The 17,809-nt window shown below is 46.8% G+C and overlaps 4 protein-coding genes across 5 annotated transcripts; 1 reads left to right on the top strand and 3 right to left on the bottom strand.

Annotated features, from left to right (window-relative positions):
- Positions 1–128: 128 nt before the first annotated feature.
- LOC117854730 (probable mitochondrial import receptor subunit TOM20) lies at positions 129–3,848 on the bottom strand. The gene is made up of 6 exons (XM_034736959.2): positions 3,606–3,848; positions 3,413–3,491; positions 2,246–2,415; positions 1,964–2,011; positions 1,570–1,650; positions 129–609 (listed from the first exon to the last, which is right to left on the bottom strand). Exons 1-6 carry the CDS (start codon positions 3,705–3,707, stop codon positions 472–474), a joined length of 618 nt encoding a protein of 205 aa, XP_034592850.1. The 5' UTR covers positions 3,708–3,848; the 3' UTR covers positions 129–471.
- Positions 3,849–4,011: 163 nt separating this feature from the next.
- Positions 4,012–6,286, top strand: LOC117854729 (SNF1-related protein kinase regulatory subunit gamma-1). The gene is made up of 4 exons (XM_034736958.2): positions 4,012–5,042; positions 5,127–5,402; positions 5,497–5,654; positions 5,796–6,286. Exons 1-4 carry the CDS (start codon positions 4,461–4,463, stop codon positions 6,073–6,075), a joined length of 1,296 nt encoding a protein of 431 aa, XP_034592849.1. The 5' UTR covers positions 4,012–4,460; the 3' UTR covers positions 6,076–6,286.
- Positions 6,287–7,431: 1,145 nt separating this feature from the next.
- Positions 7,432–10,620, bottom strand: LOC117854728 (exocyst complex component EXO70B1). Its single transcript, XM_034736957.2, has 2 exons — positions 8,489–10,620; positions 7,432–7,671 (listed from the first exon to the last, which is right to left on the bottom strand). The coding sequence occupies exon 1, from the start codon at positions 10,474–10,476 to the stop codon at positions 8,497–8,499; it is 1,980 nt and encodes a 659-aa protein (XP_034592848.1). The 5' UTR covers positions 10,477–10,620; the 3' UTR covers positions 7,432–7,671; positions 8,489–8,496.
- Positions 10,621–13,605: 2,985 nt separating this feature from the next.
- On the bottom strand, positions 13,606–17,762 carry LOC140222812 (probable arabinosyltransferase ARAD1). Of its 2 annotated transcripts, XM_072293944.1 has the most exons (5): positions 16,362–17,762; positions 14,707–15,003; positions 14,445–14,540; positions 14,283–14,366; positions 14,024–14,188 (listed from the first exon to the last, which is right to left on the bottom strand). In XM_072293944.1, exons 1-5 carry the CDS (start codon positions 16,887–16,889, stop codon positions 14,174–14,176), a joined length of 1,020 nt encoding a protein of 339 aa, XP_072150045.1. In that variant the 5' UTR covers positions 16,890–17,762; the 3' UTR covers positions 14,024–14,173. The 2 variants fall into 2 exon arrangements, with proteins under 2 accessions (XP_072150044.1, XP_072150045.1); XM_072293943.1 differs by having other exon boundaries at positions 13,606–14,366; positions 16,362–17,498.
- Positions 17,763–17,809: the final 47 nt, after the last annotated feature.

The following is a 17,809-nucleotide window of genomic DNA, read 5'->3' as shown; positions in this document are numbered from 1 at the left end:
ATCAGTGTTTATGCTACAGCTGGATTCGATTAGCTTTTATCAGTGTTTGTGCTTACAGCATTCGCGCAGCCTTTCTAGATTCGATCATCTTTTACACGCAGCTTGAATTGTCGAACGCTAAAAAAACATACATAGAATTATTTATGCATTGCTAAAATAGGATACCGCGTGATGTGTGGTACCTTTTGATAACATCCAGTGTATCAAAGTGAACAAAGCAAATATCGCAGCATGTAATGGTTTTTGCCTCTGCAAGTACAAAATTATCCAGCACCGTATGTCGATGATAAAGAGGAAACCTCATCAAGGGTAGAAAGGAAAACTGGCATGAAAATTTGACCAAACCGTAACATGGAAACACCATCCCCTCGGCTCTCCATACACAAACTAACTCCTAGCAAGATTCATGTCCGAGGCACTTAACATAGGCATGCCATGTGCAAGGTTGTCTGCGATGCATCCAGTTCACCTTCACCTGGCTGGGGGCGGTGGTGGAGGGGGGATGTTTGATCTGGCCATCCCAACCCAAGCAAAAATGCCGACACCAAGGATCACCCATCCACACACATCGTACCAGAAGTCAGTATCCTTCTTCTTCTTCCTTGATTGCTGAAAACACAATATTGTCAGCTTAGACAGGGTAAGTCAAGTGTGAAACCACAACACTACAAAAAGTCTAGATGATTTATAATTTTTATGAGTTACGACGAATTGTTTATCAGAAAGATTCATGGAATCAAGAACTCAGAACAGGGGCTCAATGGATAGGAAATTGAGTTCCCCAAATGGCTCAGTTAAAAGCAGCATCTGAATCCCACTGCAATCCCTCCAGTGTGGAGACAAGAGGCAAAATCTCAGTGACTGGCCTAATATGTTGGTTCCACTGCCCGAATCTATCCACCCTCTTCTATTGTGCTCACACTGTATATTGACTGGCATATACAATCATATTGAAGAATGGCATATGAAATCAAAACATTTGGAAAGAAAATCAACATTGTTTAGTTCTTAATTGAACACACTCATGTAAGAACTAGAATACCATACACTGGATTAGTGAAGCGTAAGTGTGTAACTAAAAAAGGAGGGAACAGCATTTTATTTCTAATAACCACACAGCAGAAATGCTAGTCGAAATATAACATAGCTTGTAATGACTAATGAGAAAAGTAAAACAGAAGAATTTTAGTATCAATTAGGAAAAGGCTACCGAATCAACCCCCACAATTTCTCTTTTTCATTGTTCATGCTGCAAGTTGGCTAGTATCCAAAGGGTGGGATCTTAGATTCTTATGATCAATGCATGCAATAGAATGAGCCAGCAGGGTGAGCAATCTAAGCTGAAAGAGTAGTATGTTTGCAAATCAGGTTGTGCTACACAGGTACTTTTGCCAAATCTAAAAGAGCAACAAAGTCAATAGTTTGCATTATCAAATTAACAAATCTGAAGGCTTATTAACAAAAGTCTAGTCATAAGATCATACAAGTCCAATATACAAAAAATGATGTATGGAACTGTTCTCAAGCAAACAAGCATTTAAGTTGTCCTTCAGAGCAAGATAGATTTACCCTTGGATTTGAGGCTGAGGATGCTTGTGATGCCGCCTGAGATGCCATTTGCCTCTGAATCTCCAAATGCAGTTCAGGTGCCTGATAATTGAAAGCAAATGTTACAATAACAATCTTATACAAGTGATTATCACTCGTACAAGCATGATACAAATATGCGGCTAAAATGAAACATCATAATTGAAGTTCTCAACATTCTGTTATTATCACTGCAAGTTGTAACAAGCACAACAGTTGAATGTAATAAGTTAAAAGGAAAAGAAACGTGATTTCTGACACAAAACTAAAATCCAGTAAGATTATCTTCTTAGTTTAGACTCCAGTAACAGTTGCACGGATGCATGCTTAACAGCATATATGTCCTGCAGAACAAAAAGGAGAGAGCAGAACACACCTTAGATGACAAGTCCAAAGACTTTCTGTATAGCTCATTTGCAGGTTCCTACAAACAGGAGTGCACGTTAATTTCCAGTTAAACCAAAGCAAACAAGAGACAACAGCAGAAACATCAGTTTGGATGGTAAAACATAAAATTAGTTCTTCCATGAACATTCTTCCAGATGCTTTCCATGTCAATCTGACTTCATGTGGCGGTGGGGCCACATACAGAAGGTTACATAAAGGAATGATGGAAATCTGTATAAATGAAGCCCACAAACTAGCAGCGTACACATACCACATCAACAGCCTTCTGGAAACACTCGGTTGCCTTTACAAAGTACTCATTTGCCTTCTCGTTATCTGCACTGAAGAATCCATGAGAGGTCTGAGCATTTCCCAAGCACCAGAGTGCATCAGCCTTGATGGGATCAACTTTCAGTGCCTCCTCCAGCTTGGATTCCGCATCTGTAACAAGATTCAATTTGAATTAGTAAAACATTTAGAACCCTGTTCAGTAACATCTATTAAAAGACAGAAACCTACACGCATGCACAAGGTCAAATCAGTCATGCACACAACATAATCCTATCATGAACTCTCAAATAGTAAAATCTAGCAATACTGCTATCATTTAACAATGCAAAATGCATCATAAATATGAAAATCGGTACCTTGCATGTAAATATGAATAAAAGCAAGCAATCAACAGAAAACTTGAAGTGAGCAACCATAATAAAGACTAGGACATGCAAATTAGTTCATTTTTCAACTAATACCTTGCCCTAAACGTCATATACTTAAGACGTAGTTGGTATAAATAATGCCCCTGTAAGCTTCACTATACCAAACAAGCAACCAGAAGAAAACTGGAAGCAAGCAGCCAGTCCCCTGATGGATACATAAGCAATAACCACCTGAAGTGGTTCATAACTGTTTACGGATTCAAAAGTGCCACTGGATTTCATCAGTAATGACTCAATGTGCCAAATACAAATTATTATCGAGTATCAGCTCTCCATATACTATTAGAAATTTTCCAGTGAATACTCAAAGCTTAGAGCACTTGATACCCATCCATAAGATGAACTAGTGAGACATAAAAAAGAGGGGACCAAAAATCACTCTAGCAGCCAGTCTGTTAGTCCAACCACCACCAGTACAGCAGCAGTTTTCCGAGCAAGGTAGCACGAATTGAGTCACAGATTTCCTGAACGCCTGGAACCACAACGCAATGGGTCACGCAGCAATCATTCGTAGGGGGTCAACCCTGCCAGCATACAGTTCAAGGGCCTAACAAATGATGCAGGGATTGAACCGCGGATTTATGGATTCGTAAAGCGCACATTGAGATCCTAAACTCATTAGACAGGGCCGCTAACATAAAACAAAATTCACAAAAAGGGGCTCATCCGAATCGCCCAATCTATGACCAGCGGAATCGTCTAATCAGACGGAGGAATACCTTCAAGGCACTTGAGGCTCTCGGGCCCGGCTTTCACCTGCGACAGTTCCAGCAGCGCGCCTCCCCATCGCGTCAGGTTCTGCGCGAGAGGAACGAACACACCACCAGGTTAAAATCAGATCAGATCGCGCGGAGCTCGAGCCAACCGGCGGAAAAAGGTAACGGGAGGAGGAGTGTTCGAGATGCATCGTACGTCGGCGTCGAGGGGGTTCTGGGCGTACGCGGCCTCGGCGTTCCTGCAGGCGGCCTCGAAGAACAACATCCGCTCCCTGTCGCTCAACGCTCCCAGCTCCATGGCGGCGGCGGCGGGTTCCGCTCTCCGGCGGCGGGATCCGATTCGGGGGGTTAGGGTTTTAGGCTCGCCTCTCTGTTTCTCTCGCTATTTCTCGCTGAGATTTGGGGAGGGCCGGAGCTGCGGTGGGCGGTGGGGACGTGGGCGTGTACTAGTCGTAGCCCTTCGGGGGGAGGAGAGGAGGAGCTGGGGATCAACACGACCGCAGCCGGACGCTGGCGTGTGGGCCGAGGTCTTGCGGGACTCACATGTCAGAGGGTTAGAGAACGGGACGGATCCCGCAGGGATGACTTGTAAAAGGGGTTGGGTACGAAAATATCTCGCGGCCCAGCACGGCGGCCGAAGCACCAGAACTGAGCCCATTGAATGGAACGGGCTCGGTTATTTCTTGGAAAAAGTAAAAAGGCCCAGGTAGTCTCATGGTCCTCCCCAGCCCATATGTCTGCGTCTCAGCATCCGCATGCAGCACGTACGCAGAAGAGTCGCAGCCGTATCCACACATGCCGGGTTGCAAAGCACCTGCCGGCTTCCTGCGACCCCGCGAAGCCGATGGTCACGAGCAACACATCCGAGTGAGATCCGCGCGCCCCTCAGTTCTCGGCTGCAAACCATGGACCAAAATAGGGTGACTGGATGAGCACACCACAGATTGGCCGGCGCATGAGGAAAGAAGAAAACCAAGAAGAAACAAACCGTGGCGAGGTAGAAGAAGCCAGGGAAGGGGCAAAACGCAGCAGCAGCAGCTAGCACGGGGCCATGCAGGCGGTGCGGACGCGGCCGGAGGCGGCGGCGGTGCAGGCGAGCCCGCTCGCGAGCGCACGGTCGTGGAGCCCCGAGGCGGAGATCGGGATGCGCGTGGAGGACATCTGGGGCAGCCTGGACGTGGAGCAGCAGCACATCAGCCACGGCGACAAGCTCAACAGCTGCTTCGACAGCATCAACGTCGCCTCCTTCCCGCACACCTTCGACGGCGCGCAGCTGGTGGAGATCCCCTCCGACGCCACGCTCGCCGAGGCCGTCGACATCCTGTCCCGGAACAGGATCATCAGCGCCCCCGTCAGGAACGTCGACGCGCCCGAGGACGCCAGCTGGATCGACCGCTACATCGGCATCGTCGAGTTCGCCGGCATCGCCGTCTGGCTCCTCCACCAGTCCGAAGCCGCGGCGAAGGCCGACGTCGGCGCCGACGAGCTGGCGGCGAAGCTCGGCACCGTCACCCTGGAGGGCGCCGCCGCCGCGGCCGCGAACGTGCGGGAGCCCAAAACGGCGGAGTCTGAAGGAGCGATCGCAGAAGTCTTCGGAGCCCTGCCGTCTTCAGACCTGTTCAACAAAACAAAGGTGTTTTTTTCGCAACCTTGCGAGTGAGATCAATGGCCATCGATCTCCTCCACATCCACGCTGATGGCTTGATCGACGTGGCAGGTGAAGGACATCTCCGGGTCGTTCCGGTGGGCGCCGTTTCTGGCGCTGCAGAGCTCCGACACGTTCCTGACGATGCTGCTGCTGCTGTCCAAGTACCGGATGAAGAGCCTGCCGGTGGTGGACATCGGCGAAGGCACCATCAGCAACGTCATCACGCAGGGCGCCGTCGTGCACATGCTCTCCGAGTGCGTCGGACTCCACTGGTTCGAGGAGTGGGGCACCAAGACGCTCTCCGAGATCGGCCTGCCCATCATGAGGCTCAGCAAGATCGTCAAGGTACACATTTCTGATTCAGATACTCTGTTTTCCGGTGGTTGCGAAAAGGCGCTTTTCGCCTTCCCGGTGATGATCCTGGAGGTGAAATTGGCAGGTTCGCGAGGACGAGCCGGCGCTCAAGGCCTTCCGGCTGATGAGGAGAAAAGGGGTTGGCGGCATACCGGTTGTGGATGATAGCGGCAGGGCGGTAGGCAGCATAATGATCAAGGATGTCAAGCATCTCCTTACGGCATCGGAGAACCGAGACTACAGGTCAGATATTGATGGTTTACATGGCAACATCATCACTTTTCAGAAACATTGTTCAACCATAGAGGATCCAGAGACTATGTTCAAATCGACCATAATATTCAACACAGAAGGGCTGGATACTTAACAATTTACCATCTGCAGGACGCTAACAGCGAAAGAATTCATTGCAAATGCAAGGCAGAGCTCCGGTGAAAGGCAAATGAGCATCATAACGTGCAGTAGAGGGGACAGTGTCAAGGACATAATAATGAAGCTGGACGCAGAGAAGAGGCAGAGGATCTATGTGATCAACGAGGAAGGGAACCTGGACGGGTTGATCACCCTCAGAGATATCATCGCCAAGTTGGTGTATGAGCCACCTGGCTACTTTGGGGACTTCTTCAATGGTGTTATCCCTCTACCACAAAACAGCAGGGTTTGAAAAGTTTAGTCAAATCAGGAATTACTTTTTGCCATGCTCTCTATTGATTCATTCTCTGTAGAACTTGATTATTTTTTCCTTCCCATTTCTAGTGTTCATAAGTGTTTAGTGAGCTCACCTTATCACTTCTATGTAGATAGATAGCTTATCAATTATCATAATGCTTCCATGTGTGGAACACTAATGCTTCGAGCCTCTGATCATGTTTAAGTTGAACAAGTCCTATACCTGGAATTTAGCCATGATAGCTTCACTTATTTCCATATTACTATATATCCTGTTCCTGGGACTAGGTACTAGATTACAGCTTATCTACAGTTTGCCTGCCATGTTTATTAGTTCCTTTGTCCTTTGATTTATATTTTTTTTTCAGAATTTTCATTAAGTACTCTCAACAGTTTGAACTCAGGAAGCACATCTTCTTGTTTTTCCAGAAATTTTCGTATCAATTTACTATGTAAACTGAAAAGGTTTTCTAGATTTTATAGAGTTTGTGGTTTATTATTTGTCAAAATTCACACTAATCACTCTCAACAGTTTGAATTAGGAATAACATCTTCTTCTCCTTTTGTTCAAAATTTTCATATCAATTCTTGTTTTTCCAAAACGTTTTTTCTAGTATTTCAGTATTTGTAGTTTCCATGTATGTATATAGATATCTACCATGTATCTATATACAATAGGCAATACATGAAGTAATGAATAGACACATGAGACTTCATTTGTCGGATATTTACTCATCAAAGATTTTGTGCATATGAACAGTGGTCCATACGACCACAATAGGCAACCTCAGGCATCTATAGGAAAAAAAATGATTCAGAAGGCACATATCAAAGTATGGAAGTAGGCTATTAAAGTAAAGGTCACAAGTCATCAATCAGATAGCAAATGCACAATAACAAACAGAACTAAGCGAGAACACCTATGAACTGACAAGATTAAGAACATCATAAGTCATCATGAAGTTGCTGCTTTGAGATCAGAGGTTGACAAGACAATGCAATCAATAGCATGTTAGCACCATTAGTTGCCTGACAGGTAACTATACTTTTTGTATATCACGAACAAATGAATATAACAAAAGGCTGCAACAGACACTGCTGAACATAAGAATGGTTGCAACAAGTTAAATGTGGACATAACTGCTAGTATAATTGTACATAAAAATGCCAAGCACCAACATTCTTTGAAGTCAAACAATAGTCACGAGATGTTACAATCAACAAAAGAAGGGCAAAATGTAAGAATTGGAATTATACAGCTCATGACAGATTCAGTTGTCATAATTCCATGTGCAAGCCTCAATAATGTCATCACTCACCTTGGCAGGATCAAGGATGACAAGCTAAATCATTCAATTTTGGTTGCTTTGCAGTTCACACCATTTCTGTCAGTCAGGAAAAGTTTATGCTTCCATCTTCAGACCTTCAAAAGATGTTTGGAAGGTCAAGTTCCCTGTACAGTAGTGCCAATAAAATTTGGACGGGGTTTGGAACTAGCATCATCAAAATCTGCATGGAACTTGGAGGTTGCACCATTGATATAGACATCCCTGAACATAGAAAGGAGATTGCACCATTGATATGACCATCCCTGAACATAGAAAGGATCAGAAGATTAGCTTCTTGGCCAGATTCACAGAAGATTCTCTGACTACAGAATTACTAACGTTAAATGATAACATTGTGGAAAAAATCACCCCTTTCATTAAGTTTGCAATTTTATTATCGTGACCATAATCCATCTATGAATGACAATATGCCATGCCAGTATTCTCTTAAAAGAAGCAGATGAAAGGAAAATAAACCTGAAATGATGTTCTAAAGGCACTGTGCAGAGCTCTGGCTAAACTGTGGTCCTCAGTAAACATGATGTTCTCAGGCCATTGAAATGCAAAAATGCATCTTAGAGGATAAATTGTGGTTTTCATTAACATGATGTTCTCAACTGCAGGGATTACAAGAAACATACGGGGATACGCCCTTCTGGAAGTAAGGCAGCTGGGAAAAACAGCTGGAGAGAATTCATATTATGAGATTTAGCATTCAGTTCTCTAGGATAATTCTTTGGATCATTCAAACTTGCAGATAAGAGCTAGCAAATTTTTGTCAACTGAGGTATCAGAATCCCTCAGGACAATAAGTACGAAAACTAGAAACTATGAAGAATCTACAACAATTATTGCTTACTAAATTAGAAAACTATCGAAAATTTATGACTGTTTCCTGCAATTTCATGATCTACAAGGTAATCTAAAGATAAAATTCCTGTAAAATATAAACAGTTAGGGGTTTTCATACTTGCTCTTACAGATCCAACAAAGCGAACATAAAAAAGGGCCAGGCTAAATAGCCTTCTAATAATGTATATGACTTCTATATGGAAACACAGTCTGGGATTTAGCACTCACCTTGACCATCAAGCATTTGGCTTTTTCCCTTCAAAGAAATCTGAGACCTGGTTCTCCAAATCCTCAGGGTTGTACTTTATATACCTTGCAGAACCCCTCCCTCCCTCTAGTTGGCCCCGAAATCTCCCAACAAACGAACGGTATGCGGGAAGAACCTTCTCCGAGATGGAAATCTTCAATTCTTCCCTTAACTGAGGATCTACGACCCTCCATGATGTCTGTGTCCTGTACAAATCCTCGAAAGCCAAGTTGAAGTTCTTGAATCTATCCTTCAGTGCAGCCTTGAGTGCACTTGACGAACCCATTGTCTGTGGCAACCCATCATCTCTCAGGCAAGCTAACACCTTAGCCCACGATGACCGGAGATACCCTGTAGAGTATTGCCTTATCTGACCACGGCGTTTGCGAATCCAGTTATCACCAAGCAATGTCTTCAACTCTGAATCCTTCACCTTCTGCACAATGTACAGCAGATTGTTCATCAAAAATATGTTCTGCAGTGCCTCATCCTCATACAGCCTCGATTTCTCATCAATCTTGCTCTGTAGGTGTGTGATCAGCATGAGCACGCAATGCCCCAACGGAGTCATGTTTGGATTATCGCCCCCATTCAGCTCAGTGTCCCAATACTCAAGAAGTTGATTCAGCGAGGCATTGTAATCTGCAAGAAGCCGTACATAGTTCATAACATAACGTGTGAGGGGGTGGATCTCCCCACCGGGCAGCGGTCTCCGAGAAGTCTCTCCCTGTATGGCACTGGCAAACTCAGCAATCGTACCACGCACTGCATCTCCAAGCCGTACAAGTATCCCCACAGCCTCTTCCTTGATGAAATCCTTGGCCTCACCCGAGAACAAACCCTCGAGCTCTGGTAGCACCTCAGCTAACGCTTCATACATTCCAAGGATGCGGAATAGCTTCTCTGATGATCTCTTCCCAATTGCAATAGCATCACCAAAGTTGAGCAGCTGCAGGACGCACCCCTTGGCCGCCTCAGTGAAGCACTCCTCCTCAGCGTTTGGGTCGGCCGCAAGGATCTGGTTGCAGATGCGGCGCTCCTCAGCAAGAAGGCCTCGGATGACGACCTTGAGCGCCTGGATCCATTTCTTCATCTTGCCGTCAAGCATGCCCCACTCCACCCGCTGCACCTCTTCCAGGCTCATCTTGTCGACCCCAAGCACGGCGAGGCACTCCATGAGCGTGTCCCGGCGCACCTCCCCGTAGACCTGGCACAGCTCGGGCGCGTAGCCCGCGCGCAGCATGACGTCCGCGATGTCCCTGAGGGCGCCGACGGTGTCCGGAGCGATGAGGTAGGGCGAGATCTCGTCATCGGAGACCGAGCTCCTGCCGCCAGACTCGTCTCCGCCCTCGCCGGCGTGGATGGCGAAGGAGGGGCAATCTAGGTCTACGGCGGAGGAGTTGAAGGAGGGTACCGTGAGCGAGAGCCGGCGGAGGAGGGACGCCTGCAGGTCCTCGGCGGCGAGCGGCGAACCCCCGCGGATGAGCAGGTGGCGGAACTCGTCCTCGAGCCGCGCCATCGCGGCCTGCAGCGCGGCCTCGGCGCGCGGGCCGGGCGCGCCCGCGAGGCAGGCGGCCGCGGCGAGGTACTCCTCGGCATCCTCCCGCGAGCCGAACACCATCCTGTCTCCGGCGTCCGGGGACTCCCAGCGCTCGATCACCTCGGCCGCGGCGTCCCACTCCTCCTCGGCCCGCGCCGCGGCGTCGTCGTCGGGGTCGGGCTCGTCCTCCTCGTGCCCGTCCCCCTGGGAGGTCCCCTCGTCCTCCTCGAGGATGGAATCGGCGGCGGCGGCTGCGGCTGCGCCAGGGGGCGGGGGGAAGAGGTCGGACATGAGGGAGAGGCGGTTGTCGAAGCCCGAGAGGATGCGGATCATGTCGTCTGCGGCGTTCTTGGAGCTGGCGAGAGACTTGACGATGTGCTGCGCCGCCGCGATCACCTTCTCCTGCCCGTCCGGCGGCGCCGCCGCCATCCCCGGCTGCCTGCTGGCTGGATCGGGAGGGAGCGAGAGCCGGCTCTTCCAACTGGGGAGGGGAAGGGGATGGGATGGGGGAAGCCGGGGCGAAGGGGAATGGATGGGAAGCGAAATGGAGTCGACTACTAATCCGCCCGCTGTGCTGAGTTGGGCGGTTTTGAATCGGTCGCCGGGTGGTTTGCTTGCTGCCTTAATGCTCTCCCTCACTCGCTGCTTACGCTGGCTGATACCGCTCGATTTTGATCGTACGGATGGGATACGCCTCTGAATGCCCGATGGCAGCATCTCATTCTCATCCACCGCAACAGAGCGGCCACACTGCTTACAGATGGGCCAGTCTCTCTCTGTAGCAGCAAAAGATGCAGCAGCAGCATGCTAGCATCTGATACTCCACTCAGGGTACGTTCGTACAGTAGTTAGGGCAAACCAAAGAAGACAGGCTACCAATTGGAGCCGTTTAATTGCAAGTAAGCTAAATTACGTGTTTTATCTGGTCTTTGGAAAGAAAAAACGTGTCCATCTTATGATTGTTGCTTTTCCCTTGCCTGGTGGCTGATGCCAAACCCCTAATGACTGATTGTCGTGGTACCATACAAGTTCTTTGATTCGAGGAATCACCTCATCTACAATGGAATTGTCAAATTATAAAGTTTTTTTTCATGAGTTTTCAAAAAAAAAGTGCTCATAAATCTTGGTGCCACAAACGCATTCTTCGTTATTAAGCTAACTATGTGCAGGATCAGATGGTGCTGGATCAATCAATTCCATTATCCAAACCAAACAAAAATACGAGGAAATACCAGACACCTTGAGCACCCAACAGTGCCGTTGCTTTCGACAATGTGGCCCGATCGACGGCCACCATCGTGCTCTTGCTTGGCCATTTTTGGGAGGAAATGTCTCGCTTAAATGGAACATGTTCATCCGGTACGTGAAGCAGCTTGCAGGACGATATCCTAGCCTCCTAACCCAGCCAACTAATATCATTATTCTCTAGTTGTTTCATTGCAGTAAACCAAAGTTTTCTCAGGCACATGGCTTCGTGCCCGTGCTGTTCGCTTGTCCTCCGGAAGGATCATGGGGGGATGGGCAAGGAAGCATGCATTGACAAAAAGAATGCTTGCTCTGCTGTCGCCGCCTGCTTGTCTCCTTTTCCCTCCCTCCAGTGATTGCATCACCACTAATGCCGGGTGGTGTCATGCTAATGTCATGTGTGCAAGTGTGCATGCACACCAGCACCCCTGCTCTTGTTGTGGTTGTTCACATTCGCAGCAGCAGCAGGTCTCGTCGTGGTCGTGTCAACGGGTCTGCTACTGTTTGCTGCTGCTCCTGATCCTGACGGTCAACCTGTTAGCCAATGGTCAGCGCTCTCATTCTGGAGCCAGCTTTATAGAGATCTTAGTACAGTACTTGGCGCCGCGAGTCAAAAGTTTAAGCAGACGATTCATACATGTCATGGTTCTCAACTACTAGTGCTTTTGCATCCTAATTATCGTTTACTAATCCAAAAGCAAAAGACACTGAGCTTGTAGGACAAATAAAGAACTAGCATAAACGAACGAAGCTCTTGTGTGATGACGTGTCTGCACCTGCATCCCCATATGCAAGGTACCCGATGCCTCTTGTGTTTAATCAAGTGCCCAACTGCAGATTAGCTTGGAAAAGGGTCCTTGAAAAATTGCAACTTGAACACAAAATTATATGCTTCCCAGCAGGCATGTGCTACCAAGTCAATGATATAAAAAACAGGCGAACAATGATTGATTTCAGAGCAGCAGAGCGCCTCGGAAGAAACGTTCCTTTCATCAGTGAAGCCGGTCTTCTCTCTCCTCTCCCTCCCTCTCACAGCCACTCCTCTGACATTACAGTCTGGCTCTCAGATTCACATCTGATGCATGATCGGGTTTGCTTAATGCAGGATCCGACAAACCAAGAAGGTTCCAATAGAGTTCACACCAACTTACCAACGCAAGGTGAAATTCAGCAGCATCTAATAAGGGGGTGTTTGATCCCTAGGGCTAAACTTCAGTCTCTGTCACATCGAATGTTTAGAACTGATTAGGAGTATTAAACATAGACTATTTACAAAACACATTGCACAGATGGAGGCTAAACAGCGAGACAAACCTATTAAGCCTAATTAGTCTATGATTTGATAATGTGCTGCTATAGTAACCATTTGCTAATGATGGATTAATTAGACTTAATAGGTTCGTCTCGCCGTTTAACCTCCATCTGTGTAATTAGTATTATAATTAACTCATATATAGTCCTCCTAGTTAGCTTCCGAATATTCAATGTGACACAGACTAAACTTTAGCTCCAAGATCCAAACACCCTAAGCATACATTTTTTTATCTCGATATGCGCAAGAGAGCTGCATGTCGCATGATCGGGTTTGCTTAACGCAGGATCCGACAAACCAAAGAGGGTTCCAATAGAGTTCACACCAACTTACCAACGCAAGGTGAAATTCAGTAGCATCTAAGCATACATTTTTTTCTCTCAAAATGCGCAAGAGAGCTGCGTGTCATTTTATTAAGGCAGATACAAATACACGAGTTTAGCAAACCCCACCCGAGTCCGAACACCACACACACTTTAGGGCCCGTTTGGATACACTCTGTTAAACTTTAGCACCTTAGCACCTATCACATCGGATGTTTAGATATTAATTAGGAGTATTAAACATAGTTTAATTATAAAATTAATTGCACAGATGGAGTCTAATTCGCGAGACAAATCTATTAAGCCTAATTAGTCCATGATTTGACAATATGGTGCTACAGTCACCATTTGCTAATGATAGATTAATTAGCCTTAATAGATTCATCTTGCGAATTAGACTCTATCTGTGCAATTAGTTTTATAATTAGCTCGTGTTTAATCCTCCTAATTAGCATCTGAACATCCGATGTGACCCTGCTAAAGTTTAGCACCTCGTATCCAAATACCCCCTTAAGAAACTACAACAGACGTGCCACAGAAAACAACAGGCTTCCAAGACCTTCGGAGCCTAAAAGCCCAATGTCGGCGACCTGGCTCATCTAAGCATACAGAAACCTCCGCAACTGAAGTCAACAGATCCAAAGATCAAAGTAATAGCAAACACTGAGATGAACAGTATATCTAACAGCACAAAGAATATATTGCAACTTTCAATATGCTAGTACAAAGAAGATACAGAGATCCTATTTGTCAGGTAGTCTTCTCTATAAATAATATCACTATAGGTTTATTTGTTCCCATTATTTTGTAGCATCAGGGGAAAAATAGTTATCCTGTCACAAAAATGTACCAAAAAAAGGGTGATAATGTCAGTTCCCATCAGAGAATAGTTCTGGACTCAGTCCTTGGATTTTAAGATGAGCACCTGGTTCACACAGAATGACCACCATGGTTTCTATCAGACACCAAAAATAACCAGGTTTACCAGTGGATGTGGTAATATGTACACTAGTCACCAATTATTATCCCCACCAGTCTGGAATTTTTAGTCTTCTATTCCTGTGAATAGCTAGATTAACTGCAGGGATTTTGTGCCTCACCTGCCGCCATATCATATTCACAGCATCACCTTCCCTGGGGGGATGCTGGAATTCATAGTGGCGAGATACATTTTTTAGCTTCAACCACATCTCCATCCACTTCTTTTTGGGGATCTGCCTGAGTTGATTGAGCAAGTAATCAGGTCTTAGAGCTTCTTCAACTGAGAAGAAAAGGGAGAATTCACTGTAATCAATCTCATCTTCAAAAGGGAGCTCTATGCGACTGCTCACAATCACAGGAACACAGTGACTGACAATGGCATCAAACAGGCGGCACGAGGAAGGAGTGTCCCCAGCAGGGTGAAGACAAAACTTTGATGACCGCATACTTTCTGTAGACTGTTAGAATCAAACAGATTTGTAAATTTCATGTTCCCTTATCAAGAAGCCTTAATAGAAATGAGAAATGCGCCTTACTATTTTAATGCCGTCACCGGTGGCAAAGCTATTCTCAAAGCGCACACCATCCTTTCCTTTTAATATATTTGCAAGTTTTGCCCGGATCTTCCCTTCCTGAGGAAATACAAAATGAATGCCATAAATGTCAAATTTCTGAATCTCTAATCTTAATTTTGTTTTGTATCTAGACAAATTCCACTATGGGGAAAAACAGCGAACTAAAATAGAAAATTAGAGGAGGGGCAGAGGGAGTTATTACTATCATAAATCAGTTCCATACATCTTTCCTGACAGTACGGCCTCGAAAGAAAAGCAGTGTATGACGAGCCTCAAATGGATCAGGTGCATCATCATCAATGAAGGAAGCCACAACATGCACATATGGTGCTACAACATCTTTCCTCAAGGAAGCCAGTTCCTTTGTGTATCTCCCAAAATCTGCAACTATAAGAATAGATGCATTCACCATATTTCGCAGGAATCTGAAAGCGTTGGGGTGATGCATGGGAATCACATGGTCACGGCCTGCAGATCTTTGCCAATATTTAGACTTCCATAGAATGTCCATAAGTTCAACCTACAAGAGAGTAATAGCAAGATCAATTAAAACAGTTTGATTACATGAAATTACATTTCCTAATGTTACAATGAACTGGGACTAAAAGTCTTTGTTGTTGTTGCTAAAATAAACTGGGACGTAACCATATACTTCACAAGGCAAGACACTTCATAACAATGACCTTCTTGCCTTTTATAACACCACCATAACTCAACTCTAACATACCAGAGTTAAAACCAATTTATTTCTTTCGCACACATGCCTTGTGCCTTGCAAGAGTTGAGCACTGTATCTGCCAGATTACTTCTTTTTTTGGTGTGTGTGTGTTTGGGTGGGGTTGGGAGGGGAGGGAGGTGTCAATTTTGGTGAAAAAATAAGAAATAGGGGACAAAATGTAGCATTATCTTCTTGCAATCGATTTTCTTTGCCTCAACCCCAAATTATATTGCCAAAGAGCTCGAAAGAAGCCACTAGGGGCATGAAGTGTGCAGTGCCCTTTTTCTCAGCAACATCGAACAGTAGAAGTACTTGCACACAGCCACATGTGCACATCACAGTAGAAAGTTTAATTGCAGTGACTACTATAAATCTGACTGCCATCTATCATCCTGATAAAAAAAGGATAACTTGATCGCCAGCTGTAAGTCTGCAGAGGTTGGTATTAGTTGTGCTTGTGCACATCAAGTCAGCTGCAGGTCCCCTGTTCACAAGGAGCAACAGATGTATATAGGAAGCATCATAGCATATCCAGTCAAGAATTTTTTTCACGACAGATTTAACCATTCGCAAATACCGACAACCTTAGCAGGAAATAGGTAACTCACTTGGTTTCAGTTCTTTGGAAACATTCTTAGCAGTGATCAAGGTGTAAGCACCCAGATCACAGTAACTAAGTCCCAAAATCTAGAACTAGCTCAACCTGCAAGGAGATCTGGGCGAGCAAAACCATACAGAAACCACTGCAGTGACATAAAGATGCCACATTATATCATCAAGCAAAGGGGACATGGTCAGCCTATCAGAATTTGGGAAGACCTCGTATTGGTAGCATAGTTGATGGCAACTGAACACCAACTAGTGAGAGAGTTGTCCAAATGCCAACAGATTTTTCCTCTATGTGTTATCTTCAATGTGCTTATTATTTTTTTTCTGGGGATTTTGATGTGTTTTATTGTGTTCAATGGTTAATTGGTTTTCCTGTAATTCTTTTGTGTGTGTCCTAGTGTCTTCTTACTGGCATCCTACTATATAGCCAATGATTTTTTTTCCCCAAACGCACAACTTATACAGAGCTGTCTCAATCTGAGCCAAACTAAATGCTAATCAATCATAGATCACATGACAATGGAGGGAAAAGAATCTGAGAATTGCGGCACCTGCAGGAGGCGGTCGGCCTCGGTGTCGGGGTCGGTCATGTTGCGGCCGTGCACGTTGAAGCTGAGCGAGGAGAAGAAGGGCACGAAGAATGCTTCGGCATCGTCGGGATCCCGCACCCTGACCGCCTCCCTCCTCTCCGATCCCACTCCCCCTCCCCCTCCCCCTCCGCCTCCCCCGTCCTGCAGCGACGCCATCATCCAGTACTCCACGCTGTGCTGCCGCTTGATCCCGCCCGCCGACGGCGGCCACGCGGGGAACGGCCCCGCCGTGGCGTTGGAGGCGTCGGCGGCGCCCGTCATCATGGCGACGTGGAAGCGCGGGGGCAGGTCGTACATGAAGACGCGGAGCGGCGGGGCCGCCACGGAGGGCGGGCACCTGGCGGAGAAGGGCTTGAGGTTGAGGAGCGCGGCGCGGGAGGCCGCGGGGCCGGCGAAGGAGGTGAGGTAGAGGAAGGCGGAGGGCAGCGCGACGAGGAGCAGCAGGAAGGCCGCGCCCAGGGCCACCGCGCGGCTGCTAGGCGCCCCCATGCCGCCGCCGCCGCCCGCCGGCTTCGCACTGTGCCTGCCGTCCGCGGGACGGTGGTTGGCTGGCTACTGAATGCTGCTGGTGGTGGTGGCGGCGGCGTGGTGGTGGTAGTCGGAGGGTCGGGGGGATGGGAATACGGTTAAAAGTTGATGAACGGTTTTGGGTGGAGCCAACTGTGTCCGCGTGCGATGGTGACGGCTCTGGCTCTGTTGTGCGCGCTCGTGTGTGCGTTTCGTTTTCTGAACCGTGACCACGGTGGTGACCGGGGCACTAATCGCTTGTTATTTCTGCCGAAACAGGGCAGTCTAAGCAAGTGAAAATAATGGAAGCAAGCTCCGACTTCGAACACCTCATAGAGGAGGGCAATGGCACAGCCAAAAAGACACTGCAACAAAGGTTCGATGTCATTGTTCAATCCTACTTTGGAGGAACAGTACTAGCATCCTCCGTAATGGCGCTGACGCGTGCATCAAAGAGATCAACTGCAGGCGGCCTGGCAAGGAATTCCGTGAATTGATCGCAAGAGATTGATTCTCCAGCAGGACTACGACCTCAGAACAGTCACAGCCTCCCCTCTTGATCGTTGAGTACCACAATGCTCTAATAAATCTAGCTGACTGCTACCATCACGGTGGTGTTGCTCAGCAGGTAATAAAAGGAAAAAAAAACTTATCAGGGGAAGGAAACATTAGCTCCGGATCTAGCGCTCCTCACGATGATTATAATTCAGAAGTGCAGACACATGCAGTCTTCAGGATCATTACTTTACTTGCAAGACAGGGCACAGATTATGCTTGCAGACACAACAAGCAAGGCAGTGACACACAGGGCCTACGTTGCAGTGTCTCAAAAGGATTGATAAACACATGTTATGCATTGCGTGGCACAACTAATTCTGTAACGAGTGGATCCAAGGTATTAT

The sequence above is a fragment of the Setaria viridis genome, chromosome 5, assembly GCF_005286985.2.
Source record: "Setaria viridis chromosome 5, Setaria_viridis_v4.0, whole genome shotgun sequence".
Classification (NCBI taxonomy): Eukaryota; Viridiplantae; Streptophyta; class Magnoliopsida; order Poales; family Poaceae; genus Setaria; species Setaria viridis.
This window is presented reverse-complemented; position numbering and strand designations above follow the sequence as displayed.

Coding starts and splice junctions, on each gene's coding strand:
- LOC117854730 (XM_034736959.2), bottom strand. CDS start 3,707: ATGGAGCTGGGAGCGTTGAGCGACAGGGAGCGGATGTTGTTCTTCGAG. Junction 2,012..2,245: donor TCCAGAAGGCTGTTGATGTG/GTATGTGTACGC, acceptor TCCTGTTTGTAG/GAACCTGCAAATGAGCTATA. Junction 1,651..1,963: donor CTTTGGACTTGTCATCTAAG/GTGTGTTCTGCT, acceptor TTCAATTATCAG/GCACCTGAACTGCATTTGGA.
- LOC117854729 (XM_034736958.2), top strand. CDS start 4,461: ATGCAGGCGGTGCGGACGCGGCCGGAGGCGGCGGCGGTGCAGGCGAGC. Junction 5,043..5,126: donor ACCTGTTCAACAAAACAAAG/GTGTTTTTTTCG, acceptor TCGACGTGGCAG/GTGAAGGACATCTCCGGGTC. Junction 5,403..5,496: donor GGCTCAGCAAGATCGTCAAG/GTACACATTTCT, acceptor TGAAATTGGCAG/GTTCGCGAGGACGAGCCGGC.
- LOC140222812 (XM_072293943.1), bottom strand. CDS start 16,889: ATGGGGGCGCCTAGCAGCCGCGCGGTGGCCCTGGGCGCGGCCTTCCTG. Junction 14,541..14,706: donor GCCGTACTGTCAGGAAAGAT/GTATGGAACTGA, acceptor GTATTTCCTCAG/GAAGGGAAGATCCGGGCAAA. Junction 14,367..14,444: donor CCGGTGACGGCATTAAAATA/GTAAGGCGCATT, acceptor TGATTCTAACAG/TCTACAGAAAGTATGCGGTC.
- LOC117854728 (XM_034736957.2), bottom strand. CDS start 10,476: ATGGCGGCGGCGCCGCCGGACGGGCAGGAGAAGGTGATCGCGGCGGCG.